This window comes from Gopherus evgoodei, chromosome 2 (assembly GCF_007399415.2).
Source record: "Gopherus evgoodei ecotype Sinaloan lineage chromosome 2, rGopEvg1_v1.p, whole genome shotgun sequence".
Classification (NCBI taxonomy): domain Eukaryota; kingdom Metazoa; phylum Chordata; order Testudines; family Testudinidae; genus Gopherus; species Gopherus evgoodei.
In genome coordinates, this window is record NC_044323.1 from 91,742,554 (window position 1) to 91,757,386 (window position 14,833).

At 41.0% G+C, this 14,833-nt stretch overlaps 1 protein-coding gene across 4 annotated transcripts in view; it reads right to left on the bottom strand.

Moving 5' to 3' along the window:
- Positions 1 to 14,833, bottom strand: part of ELMO1 (engulfment and cell motility 1) — a 464,971-nt gene that overhangs the window by 22,193 nt on the left and 427,945 nt on the right. For all 4 annotated transcript variants that reach the window (XM_030551368.1, XM_030551367.1, XM_030551369.1 and 1 more), the window contains one exon: positions 12,459 to 12,571. In XM_030551368.1, the coding sequence (XP_030407228.1) occupies positions 12,459 to 12,571 (113 nt within the window). The remainder of the gene's footprint in view (positions 1 to 12,458; positions 12,572 to 14,833) is intronic.

Genomic DNA, 14,833 nt, shown 5'->3' on the forward strand with positions numbered 1-14,833 from the left:
AGCAGTTTTAAATTGTCTGTTACAGCTATCCCTATTCCATTTTGTTTCTTACAGCTGTCCCCAGACTCCATTTTGTTTTCTGTTCTCCTGTGGCCGCCCTTCCCTGGCTGTTAAGTTGTTTACCAGGGCCACTGCCCTTCTCAAAGGGAGGGCCCCTTAAGTTGTTTAACAAGAGCCATTGCCCTTCTCAAAGGGATGGCCACTTGTGCTGCGTGCTAAGTGGGACCACTGCCCTGTTCAAAGGGTTAGTCCTGTTATCACCTCGTTGAGCCTGGGCTTGGTGTAGGGTAGGCAATGTCCAGAGCTGCAAGACCTAATGTGTTTTTAAGATCCTGGGCATGAGTCATAGGCCTCATGTGCTCTTGAGTCAGCTATTGCACAGGACTATGTCCAGGCATGTCTCTGGGCTTACCTTCAATTTTTTCCCTGGGCCCCCTCCCCTGTGACAGAGGGAGCCTATCAGGATTACTGGCAGTAAACTGCCCAAGTTTGCCTTTAAAACCAGACATTTTTGAAACACACCTCAGAAAGGTTCCTGCATTGCTGCCTGGTCTGATCAGCCAGGGGTTTTGGGGGGTCCTTTCTCCGCTCTCGTTTTATTTTTGAGCGTACTCCTGTTTTTTGAACGCCCCCCCGAAGAACAAATTGCTACCTGAGAGATCTCCTGATTATTGAGACTGTACCGAGCCCTCCTTGCCTCTTCTGATGTTGCTGCTGCTTCTGCCTTTGCTGCTGCCTTGGGGACTAGTAAGAATCCCTCTGTAAAACTTTCTATACTTTTATTTTATTATTTTAGCTGCTGGCTCTGTTTCCCCAGCACACAGACTCAAGCTAAACCTTGGTCTGTGTCTTAAAACCTCTCAAACTCCAGGGCTCTTTGCCGCTAAAAATATGTTTGTGCCGCTGCTAAGCTCTGCTCCTGTGGGCTTTGCCCTGGGGCTCTCTGCTTTCAGCTGTATCCACAGCTGTAGCCACCATCCCTTGGCTTCCTTGGGAGCTGGGTCCTGGACACATACCACTCTGCCCTCTGTAACCTCCCCATAGCATAAGGTGCACCATAGGTCTTGTTTTTTTTAGTTTAATAAGTCATAGTTTGTTAAGATTGTAGAGCTTGTAAGTTTCAACTGCCTTGTTATAGTTTGCTGTTTTGTTGCTCCGTATAGTTGCTTGTTATAGTTTTGCTTAGAATTGTGATATTTGTTGTTTTGCCTAGTCGTTGGTTAAGATAGATAAGGTTTTTTGCTGCTTAAATTCGCCTTCCTGCTGTCCTGATCTCTCCCTGAACTTTCCCGTGTCTGTTTTTCCCGTGCTCCAATCTCCCCCTCTGTGTGCTCCTCCGTGTCTCCGTTATAACCCTTTGCTGCTTTTTCCCCCGCATCTGCACTATCTCTGAACTTCCCGACTCCTTGCTGCTTTCCCCCTCCCCACGTCTGCATCACCCTCCGAACTTCCCAAAGCCCTTGCTGCTTCTCCCCCTGTGAAACTTCCCAAAGCCTTTGCTGTTTTTTTTACCTTTGTTTTTGGTGTCCGCTTGTTGCTTAAACCTCTCTCTAGCCCTTCTTTACACTTCTCCGCTGCCCCTCCCCTACCGAAAGTCACCATCACGCTGCTCCGTTGTCCTTGCCCTGCAGGGCTTCAGAGTCTCTCGCTGCTTCCAGCCGCTTGTCTGCATACCACTAATCACTCACCCCCCCCCTCCTGTTTCTTGACCCAGCCTTTATATTGATATTGTATTGTTGTACTGTAACTCACATTTTACTTGTAATTATAACACCCCATTGGTTGCCTCCACTTTTCTGATATACTTTGTATTTACATTGATGCCACTGTGTTACATTGTGTATCTAGCTATTAACTCATATAGAAGCTACCATTTTATTTTGCATTTCTTTTGGGTACGCTTTGCATTTCCACACTGTATCTAGAGTTGCTTATTCACTGTACTGTATCCCATTGTGCTGAACCCCACTTGCTGTAGCCTACTATTAGAACTCCCTACACTGTTCAATAAGAAGAACCCCCCCCATCGTTGTCTACTGTAAACACCCTATACACACCATCCCATCGTATTTCATTATTAAATTCCCACCACTTCCTTTTTTTTCCTTTAATAAAGAAATTAATTGGAACCCTAGCTGTGTGGTAATTGCTCCCCAAGATCCCATATACCTGCAGGCAGGGACATAAATCAAGAAAGCACAGCTAGGAAGGCCTGTGGAGCCTTTAAAAATGATTACCATGGTATCCAGGTACTATGCCAGGATTTAAAAGACTGAAAGGAATTTCAAAATGGAACTTCAACTCTGCACTCTGTAGAGTTGTGGGTCTATGCATATATCTGGAGAAATTTTCTCTTCCTTGGTGAAATGGTCAGATCAAAATTGGGCAGCTTTCATTTTGCCCTGAACACTGTTAGTCTTAGGCTGAGTCTGATTTCCCTTGGTAGAGATGCTCCAGAGTCTAGGGCCCTTTGTGGAGATGCTGGGCACAAGACCCTTAATTTTTCATCTAATGTTATACATGCACTGATAAAACTCTTATTTAGAATGGGTGACATTGTGATAACTGGGTGTACACATTTACCCTAATTGGTAGCCTAACTAGTAAAAAGTGGGTAACAGTTCAAGAATTATCACCATGACCTGTTACATAAAACTACTTAAGAAAAGATGTGAGAAGAAGACAGAAAGATTAAAGATTAATTTAAACAAAAAGAGTTTACCGATACCACTCAAGGACTGTGTTAAAATTGTGACTGGTAAACCAGAGGAGTAGAGGATCAGAAATCAGTGGACTAAAATTGGTGCATTGGAAATTAGGCTTAATTGGTGGGCGAAATAAACAGAGGATGGATTATTCCACTCATCACCTTTTCAGGGCCCTTTAGAAAAGAGACATTGGGAGAGAAAAATAAAACTTTTTGCCATCACTGTGGGAAGGGTTGTTGCTGTGACACCAGACCTTGATATTCCAGTGAGGATGTTTGATGATCATTGCTGCCTCAGTGAGGACCCCAGCCTGATACAGGTGAAATCTTGCTGTGTCTTCTCCTCCCTGCATGTTCCTTTTCATCCCCAATCCTCTTCCTCCTATTCTCTCTTTCTCTCATCTTTTCATCTGATCCTGAGATTAACTGTATTGCACAGCACCAGCATGGTGAAATGAGATGGCCATCCAGAAATGCTCAGTCTGGGAAGGACCAGTGAAGGATAGGAACCTGACCAGACCAATCGGATGGCATCCCTGAACAAAGAGGTGAGCCAGAGTCCAGAACATCCACTATCATAGCCAACCCGCCAGCCCAAAGCATCCATCCATGACTGAGCAGTCATCCTCTATCCTAAGAACATCAACAAAAGCCATATTTCCCTGATCTTTACTATTCTATCTCTTCTCTCTCTTCTGCATCTGTCCATGTTTTTAAAAGCAGGAAAGACTCAATATTTAACAGAAATAACCCTTTCTTCCCTTCCAAGGAGAACTGTTCGACTGAAAAGAGACTTTAACCAGTATTTATCATCTCCACAAAGGAATTTGAATAGGTGTTTGTTGTTCATAATCTGTCAATTTCAATGCTTTTTGCCTTGTTTTGTTTTTTTTCTGTTCTTTTTCCTTTTCATGTGTTCCAATCAATAAATTTCTAACCTGTGGCAAGAACTGCCTAATGTGATTCCCATTGTATTAAGCAGGCTGAATTCTGTATATCAAATCCAAACCTTATTTAAAACTGTTTAATATTGGACAGTTTCAGGGTCATGTTCACACCTTTAACTAATTTGGGCCCATAAATTCATTTAAATTAATACAACAGTAGTTTCTGGGAGGATAACTTGTTGCTATAAGAAACAGCATTGAGTGACAAAGAAGGGCCATGATTTATTTGTACTCACAACTACCATGCTATTAAAACCTCCTAGACAGCTCTTAAGTCTGGTTTGCTCACTCTCATTGAATTACTGATGTTATTAGGGATACCAGTTTGATTACTAAGATTACAACTAGATAGGTAGTAATACAGTTCTCACAGTGCCTTCCATCTGAGGACCTCAAAGAGCTTTAAAAACACTAATGACCTGATCTTGGCAATGAAGTACAGTAAGTATTTTTTCCCCATGTTTACAGATGGGGAAATTGGAGGACAGAGGGCTTAAAATGGCTTTGCCCAAAGTAATTTAGAAAATTTGAGACTGAACTTGGAATAGAACAGAGATCATCTGATTCCCAGTCCTCTGCCCTAATCCTAACTATTGTTCCTCCCTAGACCTGTAAACTGGAAAAGATTAAATCCACTCATTTTCCATTGGCTCATTTTATCATCACTTTATGTCACTATGCCAACTATCCTCTGGGCTTAACTCACTCCTCTGTGTGTCAGTGGGTAGAATTTGCAGTCCCATCCCAAAATTAAGTCAGGACAGGCAGCTATCCATTAGGCATCTTGCCTCGCTGGGCCAGGTTTAGCTTCACTGGGTTTATACTCAATCAATGCCTCTTTGGGTGCTCTACCAGTATTTATAGCTGATGGAATCTTCTGTCTTGCTGGCCCCACTCACTTTGTGGTTTGTACTGAGTGCTTCAGATTCCCAACTACTGCTGTGACCCTTTTCAGGGCATATTTTCTGCCACAGGGGGCTCACAGGTTGCCACTAGAGGAAACTGGACCAGTTAACTATACTTTTTCTATAAAATCTGAAAAAACATGAACAATTAAACACTCCTCTTCCAAGTATATGGCAGCTAGTGTAATTAAGTGGAGTTTCTAGAGTGCCTTTGTTTAGAAACCAAGTTTAAATGCTCTGATTTTTAACCTTCTAAACAAGTTTTTTGCTTAAAATATTTGATCTTCAAACAAGAGCTGCAGGAGCCTGTTAACTAAATGGCATCTTGTATGCAGTGTTTTTGTAGCCATGTTGGACCCAGGATATTAAAGAGACAAGGTGGATCAGGTATTAGCTTTTATTAGACCAACCTGTGTTGTTGATGAGAGACACAAGCTTTCAAACACAGAGCTTTTCTTCAGGTCTGGGAAATGTACTCAGAGTGTCACAGCTAAATGCAAGGTGGACCAGACTGTTTAGCATAAGTAGTTAACACATTTCAAGGGAACATTCAAAGTAAAATGACCCATTAACTCTTCTCCAGTCATGGGTAGAGGGAGGGGGAGTTAAAAAAAATTGGGGGGAGGGTGTTAAGTGGGTATAGATTATTTTAATAAACCATCAAGCCAATGTCTCTACTCAGTCCATGATTTTTAGTATCTCATAGTTACAAATTTAAGCTCCCAGGCTTTCTCTATTGAAGTTATTGCCAAACACATCCATTTCATTCTCACCCATAACAATTTTACATTCAACAACAAACACTTTGTACAAACCATGGGGGCAGCGATAGGTACTAGGATGGCTCACCAATATGCCAACCTCTTCGCAGGCCACCCTGACAAAGAATTTCTGGACAAATGCAGCAAGAAACCAACAATATACCTGAGATACATTGAAATTTTTAGCCTCTGCATAGATAACCTAAATTCCCTCATGGATTTCCACTACAGCTTCAACAACCACCACCATTATTCTTTCTCTAGGACATTCCCACCACACTAACATCAACTTCCTGGACAGCTTCAACAATGGAACTCCGAAGTACCATATACAAGAAACTCCTGGATCACCACACCTACCTTCACAGATCCAGTAATCACTCTGAACACATCAAGAAATCTGTTATCTACAGCCAGGCACTCAGATACCACAGAATATACTCTGAGGAGAAAGTCTGGGATATACACCTGAACACATGTAAAACTGCCTTCATCAAACAACATTTCACAGGAGAAGTAGATCGCATCATAGAATGTGTCACTCAAATACCCCGATAGAATCTGTTTCAATACAGAAATAACTCCCCTTCAATTGCACACCTCTAGTAAACACCTACCATCCCACACTGGCACCCATATAGGGTATCATCAAACAAGTACAACCCATACGCAAAGGGAGCCAAATCCTGAAAGAAATCTTTCCTCAACCCCCACTTCTGGCCTTCAAATAACCCCTCAACCTCTCCATGTCATCATCAGAAGCAAGCTCCCACAGACCAAGGCACACCAACTTGAAGTGGCACCAGACCAACCAGAACAACAGATACAACCTGCAGATATATCTCCACTGCTATGATGATCAACACACCTTTCAAGATCCATAGGTCCTACACATGCCTATCACAACATGTGGTGTACCTCATCCAGTGCACTAAATGCCCCAATAACAACTATGTGTGTGAAATGTGACAATCACTATGCTCTCGAATGAATGCACACAGACAAATAAGAGACAAAAACATCATATCACAAAGCACTCACTCAATATCCGACCTCAGTCTTCATCCTCAAAGGAAACCTGCACCACACCTTTAAAGACAAGCCTGGGAACTTAAATTCATCACTTTGCTAGATACTAAAAATCATGGACTGAATAGAGACACTGAATTTATGGCTTATTACAAATCTATAACCCACTTAACCGTTACCCCCCCTTCACCATCTCCTTTTTCTCCCCCCCTCCTCTGACTTGAGGGGTGTTAATGGGTCACATCACCTTGAATGGCCCCTTGAAATGTGTGTTAACTACTTATGCTAAACAATCTGTTCCAACCTTGTATTTAGCTATGACACTCTGAGTACATTTCCCAGACCTGAAGAATTCTGTATAAGCTCGAAAGCTTGTTTTTCACACCAACAGAAGTTGGTCCAATAAAAGATATTACCTCATCCACCTTGTCTCGCTAAATAGCATTTTACCACTTTATTAAATTTAGAATACCAGCTTTCAAATTGTAATCTGAGGACCACTGGTGAGCCCTTGCTGATGGTCTACATAGTGTTGGATCTTCACATGGTGCTGTTTCCAAATGCATTAAAGGCAGCTAAGATACATAAAACAGTTTCCTAATATTACTGTTCCATGTAAACTGTATGCTGTGGGTGCCATAACAGTGTTATATGATTAGGAACAGGAAAGGAAGTGGTCCACATGGTCACAAACAGGAGAAGAGGTGGCCCAAGACCCAAGTTTTATACTGAAATATGATCCATACTATAAACAATTAAAGAATCCTTGGGCAAAAAATTCACACCAACTACAGCCTGTAGTCTTGTAGTGCTCTTAGAATATAGGTAACTAAATAACCATGCACATTTCAATATTGCTATGGTTAGATTCACTATTTTTCTTTTCAATGTTTTGAATTTATATTCAAGTACTTTTTCTCCCTCTGTAAATGGTCTTTATTTATTATTTTAATTAACCTGAATATTTAGACAGAGATCACTGTGGCCTACATAAGACTTCTATGTGACCCTTAATTAATTGATTTGCAGAGCTACTTGAGGTATTAGGTTAACCAATTACCCCTCAACAAACTCTCAGATTTCTATTTTTGCATTTTTATTTTTATAAAACGAGAGTAGGTGGAGGAGGCTGCCTGTGGAAAAGAGAATGTTGCAGAAACTAAAAGGAAAAAGGATGTGTTTTGAATTAACTATTTTCAATTAAAGCTGATTCATCTCTCCTCCTGGTTAGTGGAGACATTCAACACAAACCGCAAAGGACTTTTTTTCCCTTTAAATTCCTATCGCTAGTCCCCTTTAAAAAGATGCTGCCCCTGCGTTGTTAATTTCAAGAGTTATATAATCAGGCTTCCTACTCCATGCAAAAATTACTACCCAAGAGTCTTTGGCTGCAGTACATAGTTTCCCACTTTATGAAGATTAAAGAAAAACTGTATGTTATTAAAGACAAAAGGGCATTTCTTCCAAAATAATGCACCCAACAACATGAACCATGGGTGTGCTGGGTGACAATGGCAATATATCTATTATGCCCAATAAAACTCACCTACAGGAAGGCTTTTCTACTATTTAGCTCCACCAGAAATAACTTTGAGAGTTATTGAGTGCTCTGTGAGCTTTTGCTTGGTTCTGCCCCTTTCTTTCCAGGCTAAACTATGGGAGCAGTCAGATCACTCCACATTCTCAACTGGCTAACTGCCAGACGATAGTCACCATTTTAACAAAATAGTGATTCATGAAGCATTACGATCTGACATTACTCAATGGCCTAAGAGCACACAGTTTGTTTTTCCATTTCACTCTTCTTTATTCAGAAAGTATTCCAAAATCAGAATACTAGTACAGGCATTCCCTTGTGAAACATACCAAGTAAAATGTCGCTCATTGTTTGGAAGCTTTTAGGGGTAATATATAGGGAAGCTGTCTCTCTCTCTCTCTCTATATATATATATTTTAATCCACAAGCCCTTCAGAGGTCCTGCTAGGGCAACAATGAAAGACTTCTTGATATAGTGAGAGATCTCATGCTGTTACAATAACTCCATTTTCAAGTACAAAAGGCAGTGATATGACTGTAGATACTCCATATTCCATTTCAAGACCACCCCACTGAGGCAGTCATTGGCTTGGAGGATTTCCAGCTAAATCCAAATTAGAAAAAGATTGACCCCTCTGAGAGTGACAAAGTTTGCAAGGGCTCTACTCATTATTTCTTAAGTCAATTCTTTCAGCCCACTGTGACTAACCATGTGTATCCTATCACCTGTTCAGACAACAGTCTTAACAGAAGTTTGCTCTGGAGTCTTTATCCCAGAATAATGCCAGTTAATTATTTTTAAATAGGCAATTAAATGGTTTTAGTTTCTGATGGGTGGCCTTGTTAAGAGGATACCTCTTTGCACATTCTGCAGACTTGGAACATTTGCCCCAGGGGTTATATAAAAATTAATCATAAAAAGGATGCATCAAGATGCATGCATAATAAATCAGAGTAACTACATGACCTTACTGTTGTAACCATTGTCCTTTCTCCTTACCGCCCCCGCCCCCCTTGTTACTGGGGTTTTGTTCTTTTTCCAATTACTTATCTTAAGCCTAAACTTTCAGATTTGTGGAGATTGGCTCAGCTTTTATGCACACAAGAGAGGTGAGAAGAAGACTCATGGTGGTTTCCTCACTTTGCACTCATTATTATTAGCTATTTGTTTTGCAGTAGCACCTAAAAGCCCCATTCAAGGAACCAAGGCCTCATTGTACTAGGCACCACAGGCACACGCAACAGCAATGCCCCTCTGCCATGTACATTGGCCAAACTGGACAGTCTCTATGCAAAAGAATAAATGGACACAAATCTGACATCAGGAATCATAACATTCAAAAACCAGTAGGAGAACACTTCAACTTCTCTGGTCACTGAGTGACAGACTTAAAGGTCGCAATTTTGCAACAGAAAAGTTTCAAAAACAGACTACAATGAGAAACTGCTGAACTGGAATTAATTTGCAAACTAGATACCATTAACTTGGACTTGAATAGAGACTGGGAATGGCTGGGTCATTACATAAATTGAATCTATTTCCCCATGTTAAGTATCCTCACACCTTCTTGTCAACTGTTCGAAATGGGCCATCTTGATTATATCTACAAAAGTTTTTTTTCTCTTGCTTATAACAGCTCATCTTAATTAATTAGCCTCTTAGAGCTGGTATGGCAACTTCCACCTTTTCATGTTCGTATGTATCTTCTTACTATATGTTCCATTCTATGCATCTCATGAAGTGGGCTGTAGCCCATGAAAGCTTATGCTCAAATAAATTTGTCAGTCTCTAAGGTGCCACAAGTACTCCTGTTCTTTTTGCGGATACAGACTAACACGGCTGATACTCTGAAACCTGTAACAAAAAAGACAGTCCCTGTCTCAAATTGCTTACAGTCTAAGTAAGCCCATCACGGTCCTTACTTTTTACTGGGCACAAAGTCTCTGTGAGTTTAGCATCATTAGCTTCCTTGATATGAGCAGGCCGCCTGTGTGGGAGGAGGAGCATATGCAAGCACCTTTGCAAAACGTGGAGCAGACGCTGTCCCTGAATCAGTAAAAATGTATGCTAGAGCTCCTGATGGAGCGCAGTGGCGGCACCCCCTTCAAAGTGCAGAAGTATCCTAAGGGCACAGTTATAGCCCACAGATAAGTCAGCTCTTTGGGGGAGTGTGGTGGGTTTCCTTCACCCCTTGAGCACTCCACTGCCATCTGGTCGTAGTGCTGCCATTCTCCTTGGCTACCAATGTCCCCCTGCAGGCTGTCAGCCGGCCTCTGTGGGCCTTATGTCACTTGGCCTTCTGGCTGGGCCCTTCAGGGGTACGACAAACTCAAAAATTAGAAACAGGTCCTTGCCCATCAGGGCCAATAATAAACAAACTAGTTTCTTACTCTTTCTGGGTTAGAGTCCCTGCCAGGGGGTTGAATCAGCAGAGTTCCTTCTTATTCCCAGCCACTGACTGCAGCCAGTAATAGTCCCTGATCCAGCCTGGTTCCTCTGCCTGCAGCCTATGGCGCATCTCTCCTTGCTCCTCTGGCTCCAGCTAGGAACTGACTTGTGGACAGCAGGCAGCTACCTTTTATTTCAGCCTGCTGGGCCTTGATTGACTGTTGCTGGTCCATAGCCGTTCTGACTGCCAGAGGTCAAATCTTGCTGGTTTCCCAAAGGGCTGCTCTGTTCTTCACAATGAACTGTTTCCTAGGGTGGGGTGCAGCAGAATAGTGGGGCCTCCAGTAGGGGACCACAAAGACCTGGTACACCCAGTCACCGGGAGGGACCATGTCTTTTATTTGCCTGCAAAGCAGCATGCACACCTATGGTGCTGCATAAATATGATACTAAAGCAATTAATCTGATTGTCCAATATAGTTCTTTGCAAGGCATGATGCAAGGAACTTTTTGACCAGGGGCCGGATTTTAAATTCGTGTAAATCAGTATAATTCTGCTGAGGTGAATGAAGCTACACTAATATATACCAGCTAAGAATCTGGCTCATGCTTTTTTGAACGGACACTAGTTTAAAACAATCCTTTACTTAAAGAACCAAACATATTCCATCTTTCCTTTAGAGATTTGCCCAAACAACCTTTTACCCAACCCTCTTTCCTCTTTGGTGGTTCAGATAAAACAGATCCCAGATCCAAACAATCCCAGGATTTTGGTTAGGTTTAGTAAAACCAAAGCCAGGTGATGATTGCCAAACCAAAGCAAGTCTCCTTGACCACTCAGCAACTGTGCAGAAGATGCTGCTGTTGCTGCTGAAAATGTACATTTCACATGTCTCTACGGATCTCTATAAACATTTATAATGGCACACTGATGGGTTTTTTTTCTGAAAATCCCATGCAATGGATTCATTACATATTATTAAACATTAAGATTATAAAGTTTTAAAACTGAATGACATGGCCATCTTTTCTTCATCTTCATTTTCATCCTGGAAAATTTTACAAATTTGCAATTTTCCAAAAACATCCATCAGCTTTGGTTAAGGACAGTGCATTGTTTATCTTCTAGGGTGAGAATATTGCTGGGACTCTATTTTATGCACAAAAAGCTGACTTTCATATCAGTCTCTAGTTCTCAAATATTTATCTCTCTAGATTTACTCCTAGCTTTTATAGTTTTCTAATTCATGTTGCATTTACAGTACAAATAAAAGTATAGAAATGTGAATCTCATCAAAATGCGGGTGGGAGTGGTCAGGTGCATGGAGGCAAATTTTGGAACCAACTTTGGGTAGCATGTTGAATACACAGTTTCTCTCCTGAACTTCTGCTCCTGAGGAAGAAGGGGGCTACTGTTCAGGGAAAACAGTCATGTAGAGTGTGGTTTGGTAAAGTGAGCTGTACAATCCAAAACTGAGCAATGGTGCATGTGGCTGAGAAGACAGCTCTTCTATGCCTATAATTTATTCATCCCAAGGGACACAGGTTATGGATTTGAGTACTTTTTAAAATCTGCTAGCTTTTAAAATATTTAAGCATCACATTATGTTTAATGTAAATGATCATAAAAGAAGAAAATTAAGGACAGGAAGTAACTAGAAAGGGGTGGTGAGTTGTGCTCACCACAAATAAAAGTGATGGATCTTTGATGAGGTATATAAATAAATAATTAGTAGTTCAGTTTAAAAGCAGTCTTTTAAAAAAGAATGTTCAGGTTCTGAATACCACAGTAGCTATGTGTTATTAATTTACAGCCTCATTTTCCACAGGCAGGTAAAGCTTTTGCCCTTGTCATCAGCAAAGTACCAGAAGATCAAGAGAGCGTGCACGGTATTTAACTCTTGCTGCAAAACCATTGCTTCAGATTTTGTCAAATGCTGGGCCTAAAATGACTGGACTTATTCCAAAGGTCAGAGTTCATATGAGGAAAATTAAAAAATTCCCACTGAAGCATAGGACACTCAAGAATGAAATTAACTAAAAGATTCCTTGGGTAATTCCTTTTAAGAAAAGTCTTCATAGTTGGATTTAAAAACTAATACTGCCAATAAGTTATGCTGATGAGCTAAACTAGAATAGAGAAATAACAGTGAAATGCCAGACTATCCAGGCCTGAGCAGTACCTTGTCGCCGTCGACTATTGAGTTTCCTAAAGCAGGTGCCTTCGACAAGTCGGTTAAGACGTTGCTGTTTGATCAGCTCTAAGATTTCAGGCTGAATCTTCTCTTTTAGCTCCCTGGAACGAACAAACAAACAAAAAAACACTTTTTAGATTTATTCACGTACTATTTTTTCTCACTGAGACAGACAGCGTCACAAGAGACTCAGCTTGATTTTGAGGATAGTAGTCTTACTTCAGCACCCAATCTGCTTCAAGGAGGGAAGTTGTCTAGTGGCTGGCATGCAGGAATGGGAGGTCCTGTTCACATCATTGTCAGTGAGTCAGTATGTGGTCTTAGGCAAGTCATTTAACCTACTTGTGCCTCAGTGAAGCCATCTATAAAATGATACTTAGTATCATACATCACAAAGGCATGTGATGCACCTCACAAGCTTATTGTGATGCTCACTTGATTAATTGACATAATCAGATGCAATGTTCTATGAAAGTGCATCAGTTATTGTTATTATTTAGTACAAGAGAGAAAAGATAATGCAAGTTATACAGTCTGAAACACCAAGAGAAAATAGTGAGCAGTCCCAACTCCAGCTCAGACAAAATAATAACTGATTATACTGGATTGTTTTTATTTCCATATCGCTCTGTGAATTTACTATTCATCGGCTATCTCCTTACTTAGATTCATTAAGAATACATAAAGGAGAGGTTGAAACATCAACTTGACAGCAAGTCTAGTAAGACTAAGATGTAACTGAATGTGTAGAGGGGTCATAAAATATGAAGAGTATCAAGACCATAATTTTGGGTTGCTGTGTGAATAAAGTAATACCAGATATCATTGTGTATAGCAGTAATCACAGTCGAGACTCAGGAAAGGAGTGCAATTGTAGAGGTAAACCAAAATTCCTCCCCTCTGGAAAACATCAGACCTTCCATCTATGTTGATTGCTATGTTCATGTATCACTTCATCTCACATGCCCTCTGCATGCAGAAACCCCACTGAAATCATAGTAAGTTCTGGGCATAGAGATTGCGCTCTTAATCAGATATGCCATAATCCTCCCAGGTACTAGTTAAATGCTTATGTATATTGGAACAGGAGTTCTTGATGCACAATCTGCTGCATATTTACAAGCTGTGAAAAAACTATCCATTCAAATATCCAGTGACTAGAACTATAGAAACAAACTACCTTTAGAAAGTGTTTTATTCGTACTCTTATGATTATTTTCAAACATCATAGTTTTCCCACAGAGCACCATGGTATGAATATTCTGCATGGTATTCATAGACTGTCAAAAGACTTTAGTACTTGAATAGGTTTCTTGGTTTTCCAAGCTGGCTAACTTCCCCACACTCTTTAGGAAAGAGATGGAGAAAAGGCCCCCAAATACAACAGCAATGAGACACCATCTGGATTGGTTTAGCAGTTCTTTAATACAGTGTACATCTCACTGAAATGGCCTCAAGTGTTCGAGCACAGTATAAAGGACAGTTTGATATTCATTTGTTCAAGCCAGAAATTGGATAATTATCACTGAAGTGCACAGAATCATAACATTATAGAAATTAGACATGGAAAACCTAACAAGGCCATCTAGTACATCCCAGTCCAACTGGTCAGGCTCAGCGTTTCTTCCTCAGGCCGAGGACTGTATAGTGCTTGACACAAATTGGTGATCCTCTAAATAAGAATACCTGAGAAAAATTAAATAATTCTTATTTATCCACTGCCAAACAGGTTTACCAGGTAGCTCGCCGAATATAGAGAGCACATTGTCTCTGCTCTGAAGAGCTCATAGCCTAAACAGACAGCATGCAGGCAAGGCACAGGGAAAATGTGGACTTACAAATTAACAAGGTGATAGAAGTGATGTGAGGTAAATCCCACTCCCCTCTCCTCCCCTCCGAGATTGCAGTTTCCCTTTCATTAACTCCCATGTTTCTTCCTCTCCCTCTGCCCCCCATTGTTGTTGCCCAACATAAATCAGAGGCAGAGAGTGAATTTGAACACTAGCCAATCCAAAAATAAATAAAAACCCTCAAATGTGGCTCAGTATTCAAAGGCTTTCTTGCTATAAGATAGAGGGAGGAGGGGGCCTTCTCTCTCTCTACTGATATGGCCTGCAACACTTCAATATCCGAGTGCCTGACAGAGATAAATACCCTGTAATACTGAGAAGTATTATTATCCTAGTTTTTACAGATGGGGAAATTTGGCATGTGGAGATTACTGGGGAGATTTTCAAATGCACACAGAAGTGACAGGTGCCCAATTCTCACTGATTTTCAATGAGCCTTTGAAAATCATCCTCTAGTGACTTGAGCCCAGATCCTGTGCCTTTAGCACGATACCATCTCCCCTCCTGCCTGGT